The 9,492-nt window shown below is 33.1% G+C and overlaps 1 protein-coding gene across 7 annotated transcripts; it reads left to right on the plus strand.

The window, feature by feature from the left end:
- Nucleotides 1–1,306: 1,306 nt before the first annotated feature.
- Nucleotides 1,307–5,370, plus strand: LOC145152860 (uncharacterized). Of its 7 annotated transcripts, none has more exons than XM_079075436.1 (7): nt 1,307–1,788; nt 1,958–2,126; nt 2,363–2,417; nt 2,593–2,664; nt 2,789–2,861; nt 2,965–2,991; nt 5,038–5,370. In XM_079075436.1, exons 1-7 carry the CDS (start codon nt 1,474–1,476, stop codon nt 5,065–5,067), a joined length of 741 nt encoding a protein of 246 aa, XP_078931562.1. In that variant the 5' UTR covers nt 1,307–1,473; the 3' UTR covers nt 5,068–5,370. The 7 variants fall into 7 exon arrangements, 4 of the variants coding, with proteins under 4 accessions (XP_078931562.1, XP_078931561.1, XP_078931563.1 ...); XM_079075435.1 differs by lacking the exon at nt 5,038–5,370 and adding an exon at nt 3,059–3,186 and having other exon boundaries at nt 1,328–1,788; XR_013733408.1 differs by lacking the exon at nt 5,038–5,370 and adding an exon at nt 3,059–3,186 and having other exon boundaries at nt 1,329–1,788; nt 2,593–2,701.
- Nucleotides 5,371–9,492: the final 4,122 nt, after the last annotated feature.

A 9,492-nucleotide genomic window follows, 5' to 3' on the forward strand; every position in this document is an offset into this window, starting at 1 on the left:
AATTCAAACTTTGATGGAAAAGGAACTTATTTGATATTCAACATCGGTGATGCAATTTTCATCAGTGATTTGAATTCTCAAGATAAGGTACTTACTAGTTACTTCACCTTCAACAATCAACATGAATTTGGATCTAATGTGATAATGTCATATGCAGGATCCTATAAAGTCTATAAATTTCAGCACTTCAAATCCCATTTCCCTTGCTTTTGATCCAGATGCTAAAGATGGACATGATTTGCTCATTGGGTTGAATTATGGAGATGGTATTCATTTCTGTTTTTCTCAAAAGACAAAATTTCAATGACTAGTGTTGTCCGATCATCTTCTGATCAAGTGAGTGTATATTCCCTTTCTTCTAACACATAGATATGAAGTATCTACTTTAGAATACGTGTTACGTGTGTATAAATATACGTGTATATATGTTATCTGTTTATTTGGAATGAGTATTGAATGAGTATCTTATCAGTTTTTAAGTTGCATATGAATGCATATGTATTTTGTTATCTACAAAAATGTTGGGTAGAACTTGGGTAGATAGTTGATGTGTGATAAACTGATGAGAGGCCTCGATGTGATTGTGATCTAGTCGTCCAACAGAATATGGATGACGACCACAGACTTTTCTAGACAGTTCAGTGGAACGCTGGCAGACTCATAACCTGTATGTGTAATGAACTTGGGTGTTCATTTGTTGTATTCTATCCCCCTCATGGTTGCCTTTAGGACATCTATTGTCGAGGAAACCCCTTTGTAGTAATGTCCGTCCCAATGAAAATCGTAGATTAGGTCCCTTGTAATAGTTGTTGTCATAGGGACGTAAAGTGAGGATAATGGGAATGGGTAATCGGGTTATTGTTGGTTGGTGAAATTAAATATAATTATTTATTGTGGGTTGAAAACCCTATATGTTCACCAGGCTCCCAAGCCTGACCCACTCAGTTTCTTTATATTACAGGTAGTGGCGCGAGAGCATAAGTTTGAGAACTTGTGAATGTGTTTTTGTTTATAAACCTGTAGTTATATATAACTGTATAAGGTCTATGTTTTATTGTTTATGCTTTTGTGTCTGTATCGGAACATGACATCCCGAGTTTTGATATATTATGAAAATACATTTTTTTAAGAAATGCTTTGATAAACCTTATTTTATCATGTATTGTTTTGGGGACAAATTCCACAACTCTTTTAAGGATTTACTCTGAAATTATTTTAAAAACATAAATGAAACCGGTCTTTACTGACCGTGATTTTGGGATGTCACAGCCACCGATCCAATCCACCACTTCTTTTTTACTTCCCAATCATTCCATCACCTCTCACTTGATCTTCCCTTCCCGCTCCACTTCCTCTTATCTCTGGTGCTCCTTGAAGAAAAGCTCTTTCTTCCTCCTTTTCCACTGCCTTAAATGCTCCACCTTAACTCGAGCCCTAGATGTCACCGCCAATGTCACACCGTCATTTACACATATGGTGCAACCTACTTCGCCATCACCAACGCCTGATTACAACAACCCGCCCAAGGACCCAACCGACCCACTGGCGGAGACGATGCCGATGATTGCCCCATCATCAATGAGCTCGACGGGAGGGGAAGAGAGTGGTGCCAGGGGAAAGGGTTTCTGTTCTTTGACCGGTCATGTAGAAGAACTAGGGTACAAGTCAAAATGGGTTTTCGGTTTCTTGCCTGACCGAAGGACCGAATGGACGAAGATGAACGGAAGCAGGGGAAGGACGAAGGTGGTGACAGGGGGCTCCGGTGGTGGCTTGCTCGAATGCTCACAGGTCGTTTACTTCTTCTTCTTCTTCTTCTTCTTCTTTTTTTTTGATAGAAATTGATAGGCTTAAGCAGGTGTTTGGGATTGATTCTTGACAGAAAGTTATGAATGGAATGGATTTTTGGGGTTAATGTTTTACATGGAATCCATGGGTGTTTGTTTGTTTTGCTTGACAGAAATCGATTGGTGTGTTTGGTTTTTGCTTGACAGAAATCGATTGGGGCACGGTGATTTTCACAAAAAATTGCCTTATGAATTTGAGAACCATGGAGATAAAAAAAAACTTACTACATACTACTTTCATATGTTTTTGCAAATCAAATTCTCCATCAGTATTCACAATCCGTAAGTTCTCTATACGCTACTAAAGTCAGAATATAGCTTCACCCTCTTAATTGTTGTTGTTGGGTTGTAACAGTCAACCACATACATGTTGAGTACTTGGCTTATGGCAGGATGTAATAAAAGTCGTTTCCCATATCTCTTGAAAGTTGAAACCCCACTCTTTTGTGCTAGGCTCTATATTTTTCTATATACAATGAACAATGAGTAATGTGTTTCCTTTTACAAGTGTTGATCAGGTTTCAAAAAGAAGAAAAAATTAGCTCTTATAACAGAAAGGCGACATGAAGTAAGGTCAGTTATCTCTGAAGCTCCTGTTAAGCCATTAGTGGAGCAATTTTGGTGGATTTCAGTAGACTGATTACGCCAATGGGCTGATAACCTCACTTCTAGATAAAGTCATAAGTTGTTATCTTCATATTTCATATCATTTATTCCTCAAAAGTTGTAATTAATTCACTTTCTACAGTATAATCGACAACACTTCAATCCGATATTCACATGGGAAAGTACCAGTTTCCAAGATTTGTTCCATGAAAAGGTAATCAGCCATAGCTTGGCATAAAATATCTTCCAAGGTATGTAATATGTTCAGAAATTGTTCTAAACAAAAACTGTGTGTCATGTCATATATCTGATACAGATTGTTGGACTCAATTTTGCAGGATAAGGCAAGTAGATTTGAAGTTCCCTTCCAAACCGTTAGTTTCTGCAGCTGCAAAGGACCTCATTAGTCAGGTTTCACCTAACTCCATCTCTCTCCCTCTATTGGAGTTTACTATTTTACCCTTTAGAGTTGTTTGTTTAATAATATAAATTTTTATTATAAATTGAAATGTAGATGCTTGTGAAGGATACTGGGGTTCAGGTACTGTGCTTTACAGATTCTTAATTTAGATTATATTTATAATTATCTCACAATTACTATTCATCAGGGGAACAAAGAATCAGCATTGTTGCAGCAAAAGAAAAAAAAACAAATTTAATTTTCCTTGATGTTTTGGAAGATAAGGTTAAATATATTATTACAATCTTTTATGAGAAAAGTCCATGCATTTGACTTTTTCAAACTCTACCACTTATTTGGATAACATTCTTGAATCATAGATTCTCAATGCAGGAATATTCAACATAAATAGTTCCAAGTTCTAACTAAACATCATTGAATTATAAAAAAAAAACTCTTATTTAGCTTAGAGAACATATTACTTTTTAGTTTTTAGTCATTTCATCCTCAAATTATTTTCCATTTCTTTTTTCTGATACCTATGTGCAATTGCAGCATCTTATCTCAATGTATATGATTAAAAATCTCTTAACCATCATAAAAAGGCACACGAACTTGGGTGGCAACATTGCAATAAGTTATTGAATCATTTTATAAAAAGAACAAATTACTGAAATCGTCCCTGTGGTTTGGTCAAATTTACGTGTTTGGTCCCTAACTTTTGTTTTGCACTCGAACCATCCCTACAGTTTCATTTTATTGCGTCGGTCATCCTTGTCAAACATAAAAAGCCAGTTTTGCCCTTTCTCATTCATTTTGTAATTTTGTTAGTTATTTGTTTTATGTTTATTAACAATAAAATAAAATAAAAAGACCCTTCCACTCCCAATTTCATTCTCATCCACCGACTCCATTACGTTTTCTAAGTTTTCCCCAAATCTTCTTTCCGGCGAGAGACCATCGTCGCTTTCCCGATGACCATTGCCGTTTTTCCGACACAGTTGTTGCCTTAGTAACCACCTCTTCTCAACACCCTCACCAAAACCTCAGTCCCTTCCCGTCCTTACCGTTCACCCTTTCTTCTCTTTTCTGCAAACTGTCTTCACCGACCATTTCAAACCACAACAAACAGATCATCCATCATCCCTATCTGTTGTTCTCCATAGTCGATGTGAAACAGAGTCGCTGCCACCTTCATCTTGCAATATATTTCTTCCTTTGAAATCCGTCTCTTAGGTTTGAAATTAGTGTTTTCCAGAGATTGATGAAGTTTGTGAAACCGTTGTGTTCCAGAAATTGTTTCATGAAATCAGTGCATTCAAGTAATTGATTATCGATTGGGAATCCCTCTTATGATTTTGGTTTTCACAACTTCGTCGCAGGTGGAGAACTTTGTCCGCTAAAATCCTCCGACCACCACCATCTCACTGAGTTTCGTTCCTGTTTAACACCACTTTTTTGGAAATCGTATTTTATTTATGGGGTTTCATCAGGTTTTTCTTTCCTCATCGATTTCATGTTAGGTTTTACGTTTTGGGTTTTGATTTCCATATCTTGTTTTCATTTCAACTTAGATTCTGATTTTGGGATATTCATATTTAACTTTGGTTAGGTTTTTGATTTCAAAATTTGATATCGTTATGGTTTTGATTTCTATTTTTAAGTATGATTTTTAGGACATGAACTTAGGTTGTGACCTGATGAAATCAATTATGTAGTTTTAGTGGAGCTAGAATAGGTGTATGGTGATGATGTGGGAATCGGTGAGTAGCGGTTATCGGTGACCGGTGGTGGTTATAGGTGGCCGATGGTGGTTTTCAGTGGACTGTGGTGGTTATCGATGGCATGTGGTGTTTGTGGTACAAGTAAGAGAATGAGTGGGGCCCACATGTCTTTAAGTCACATAACTGATTTTCTTTAATTAATAAATAACAAAGAAAATAATAAAAACAAATGAAAAAAATAATACAAAGGGTAATATAGTCTTTTTATCTCGGGGAGGGACGAAACACACAACAAAATTATACTATGAGGACGGTCCGAGTGCAAAACAAAAGTTAGAGACCAAACATGCAAATTTGACCAAACCATAGGGACGATTTCAATAATTTGTTCTTATAAAAATTTAACAATTTCATTGTAAATTAGGTTACTGATGTATGCTTTTATCCTTTACACAAACAACAGTGCAACACAATTGGTATTAAGGGCTCATAAAGAGGGTGTGAACTCATTAGCCGGATATATTTATGGATTTACCCTTGGGTTCATTTTCGCATTTAAATCTGTAATATTTGCAAAATGATGTTACAGATTCTTATAGAGCTAAATACAAGAAGTAGCATCCTACTTTCACTCTTTCTTTTACATCATTGTACTTTCGATATTTTTCTTATTAAGACACTGTATGTTGAAAAGCCTATGAGTATATGTAAAACATTTAAAGTTTGTTACTATTTCCTGTTTTAAATAAGATTATGAAATACCCTCCAACCCCCGCAACGCGGGATTCTTCCCTAATTTTGTACGATTTACAAACCTATACAAAAGGTTACAGGATAATAATTTTTGTGGAATATGTTAAAATATACAAAGAGATAACATAATTGCACAAATAAAATTTCATTGAATCATGATGTGTGAAACTGCACACATTATTTTTAAATTTTAACTAAGATTTTACTTGTTGCCTATTGTGGTGACAAATGAGTTTAAGTTGAATATTAACGATTTTATTGATAAAAGTTAGATACTGTTGTATCTGTTGGTAGATTAATATAAAGGTCGGTACCGTTAGATAACTTCTACTTTATACCGTCGAATGAAAATGTATTATAAGTGACCGGATTTATACGTAAGACACATTCATAAAGTAATCATGAAAACATACACAAAATTAAATTAAAACGTAAAGAAACTTGAATTTATATCAACACATACATAGAAATAAGCAAGATTTTTTTTTTTTTTTTTTTTTTTTTTTTTTTTTTTAAGTTAACACACGAAAGTTCAAATAATCAAAAACGTATTATATGTGATCGACTTATAATTAGGAAGCACACATAAAAATAAACACAAAAACATAAAAAAAAATTGCGTCGAAATGTGACAAACTCGAATTTATAACGATACGTACTTAAAAATAATTTTTTTTAGATTAACGAACAAAAATTATAAATTTATGACGAAATGTTGACAACTTCGAATTTATGCCAACTCAAACATAAAAATAAGAACGTTAAAAATTAGTTTTCTTAAGTTAATGAACAAAAGTTAATAAGGAAAATATGATTATACAAAATTCAAAGTTGAAAGGGTAAGTGGCATTTTACAAAGTTTAAAGGCGAATGAGTCAAAACGATATTTTACAAAGTTAAGGGATGCTAATTATTTGTGGATGATGATTAATACGAAATTTTACAAAGACAAAAGGGTGAAGACACATTTTACAAAGTTTAAAGTTAAGGGGGTCAAAGTGACAATTTACAAAGTTGAAGGGTGGTAATCATAGGAAAGTCATATTATGTATACTACGAAGGATAGACACGGAAATTTAGAAAATAAATGGGCAATAGTGACAATCTACAAAGTTCAAAATCGACGGGTAAAAATAACATTTTAAAAAGTAGAGGGTGAAAATGTTATTTTATAAAATTAAGGGTTAATAACAATAGATACATAAAAGAAAAAGTACTAAAGTAAAAAAATATAAAATAAAAGGTCAGTATATATATATATATATATATATATATATATATATATATATATATATATATATATATATATATATCTAAAAAAAAATATGGAGGTGGCTAGGCATGAGCATCGTGAGTTCGTGACAACGTACCCGTCTTTGGCCAGGAATCGGTTTGGAACCGACAATTATGAGAACGGAACCCATTTGACGGACCGATTCCGGTTCCAATTCCAGTGCCTATACTTTGGAATCGAACCCGTTCTCGATATTTTGAAACCGTTACCCACTAAGGTAATGTACCCGCTAGAAGGTTAATTAAATTTGAAAATGCGTTTTGACTTAGGAAAAAAAATCATCCACTATTTTTGGTTTCTTCTCCTGAGCTTTTTCTTCTCGATTTTTAGTTTTCTTTTGTTTTTTATTCCTTAATCACCCACGCAAGTAAAATTCAACAACAAAAAAAAAAAGCAATTTTCTAAAAAAGTAATAAAAGACACACGAACACATACTCATTATTATTGACACAAACACTATATAAAGTATTTAGCCCAAACATTATGGGTAAGATATAAAGGTACTGTATGACTGAAAGTAATTTTTTTTAACACATAGATGAACCAAGGTATTTAGAGCATAGGTGGATCTCCATTCCGAACCCATCGGGCGAACCTGCAACACCAACGAACAATATTATAATTTTTTTTATTATTATTATAAATGTAATTAGTGTTTATAGATTGACAGCATAACTTACCAACCATTATCAACATCCTTGATAGGCCTGGAGCCATTTTCAAGTATGGCATTCATAGCTGTGTACAAAAATGTTAATTAATTAATTAATATAGCACAATATTTTATATAAATTCCACGTGCTTATGAAATACTTGCTATTTCGTAGTGTCTTGGCTAAAAGGTATTCACCATGTTTCCTTTGTTGAAATGGTTTCTTCTCAAACTCCAAAAAATAAGCAAGGATGATGTGATGTTGATCGATTAATCCACCTCTTATTCCTTTGCATAAAGCTAATTATAACAAGAAAACAATAAACTTAGTTAAATATATATATATATATATATATATATATATATATATATATATATATATATATATATATATATATATATATATATATATATATATATATATATATATATATATATAGTTTTATTTAGCAGGGTTTTGTTATTTTAAAAGCTTTTTCATCGTCATATTACCTGTTTTAAAACGTCGTGTAAACATTACATCACCTGAAAGTAACCCTTGGTATTCATTGAAGATAAGTTCTGTTCAATCAATATATTAGAACTAAGATGATAAATCTATATCTATATATAATGTAATACAAAAACTTATAACAATTTATCTTTTATACCGTGGTCACACATATAGCCACTTTTAATAGCACGTGCAAGCACTAAAACAAAAACAGAGAAATGGTCACAAAACAATATAAAGATACATCTTATTTTTTAATTATGTAACACCATTTATAAAATTTGTATAGGACATGAGGAGTTGATATTTTCATTGATCTATCCATATGAATAACAATACCTTTACAACCATTGTACAAGCTAGTAAAGCATACATTTCATGTGGATGGATAGTTAATGACTGTTTTTTGTTGTTTAAAAATTTATGTAGTTACTATATGTTAGGTGCATTTCATGTACCCATTTTGTAGCTTTATTTCATAAAAGTATATTGCATATAGGCTTAAACTCATGCATTTTGCATGTTTTTCGGGATTTTTCATGAGGCAATTTCATTCAAATACTTTTGTGATATTTCAGGGACTTTTGGAGGTAGGATATTGTTGGAGGAGGTAAATAAAAGTTGCGGACAAAATTTCAGGACTTGCGGAGCACTGAGGAGCAAGATATCAAAGAATGAAAATTTTGGCTTTACAGACGTTTACACGGCCGTGTAAATGGAAGCCTTGCGTTTACACGGCCGTGTAAACGTAGATTTATGCACAGTGTATTTTTGCGTTTATGCGGGCGCGTAAACGACAGTGTTAATTTACGCGGGCCGTGTAAACGTAAATGCGGGTTTTAAAGCAGTTTTTCACCATTCTTAAAGGGGGAAACCAATTTTTTTAAGAGGGGGTCAACTTTTGGAGCAGAGAAAGCGATTTTCTTGAGGATTTTGAAGTTGATTAACACTTGAGAACATTTGATTTCATTTTGTAAGAACTTTAATTTCATTTTCTAGATTTGTGATCTTGTTCTAGCCATGATTGGCTAGAACCCTAGATTCTCCAACTTTATGTCTTGACTTCTAGTTGTGATTTCAATCATATGACTTGATGTTTTCTTTCAATTTTCTATCTAGTGAATTTGATTTTGTTTCAATCGAATGTTTGATTCTAATTGTGATTCTTATTGGCCATTTGAATTAGGGTTAGATCATTCAAGTTATCTAATTGCAAAATCCGTAATTGTTTTGTAAATTGGACTAGGTAACAAGCACTAAACTGATTTCTATTGAATGAATTTAGTGTAAATCTTATTCAAACATTCTTATGCTCCCGAGCTTATGAGGAGTATTGAGTGTTGTTAGGAACATACACATAAAGTTTAATGCAATCTTTCAACCTAATTCTAAGAGTTTGTTTAGATTAGATTAGTAAGGTTAGGATTAATCAAAGAGTTTGTTTTGGTTAATTATTGTGGTGAATGGGAAGTGTTAGAGCTTGTTAACACTTTCAAGTACCAACTTAGATAGAATTAAACAAATATCTTGTCATCCATGGAATCATATTGCTAATTTGTCTTGCATAGAGTTGGAGTACTTACAAATCTTGAACTTATTTCACTTAATCAATCATTTACTTATTGCTTTATTCTATAGTTTAAAATCATTGCTTATAAATTCCCCCATTCTGTGACCATTTTTGTACCTTACGCAAAAAGGTATAAACACTTGTCCCGTGTCTCTG

This window comes from Lactuca virosa, chromosome 1 (genome assembly GCF_052849685.1).
Source record: "Lactuca virosa cultivar CGN04683 chromosome 1, Lactuca_virosa_CGN04683_v6, whole genome shotgun sequence".
NCBI lineage: Eukaryota > Viridiplantae > Streptophyta > Magnoliopsida > Asterales > Asteraceae > Lactuca > Lactuca virosa.

What these genes read in the sequence shown, in the direction of transcription:
- LOC145152860 (XM_079075435.1), top strand. Translation starts at nt 1,474, where the DNA reads ATGGTGCAACCTACTTCGCCATCACCAACGCCTGATTACAACAACCCG. An exon ending in GCTTGCTCGAATGCTCACAG is followed by an intron (nt 1,789 to 1,957) that starts GTCGTTTACTTC and finishes TTTGCTTGACAG; the next exon opens with AAATCGATTGGTGTGTTTGG. An exon ending in TCCATCAGTATTCACAATCC is followed by an intron (nt 2,127 to 2,362) that starts GTAAGTTCTCTA and finishes AGTGTTGATCAG; the next exon opens with GTTTCAAAAAGAAGAAAAAA.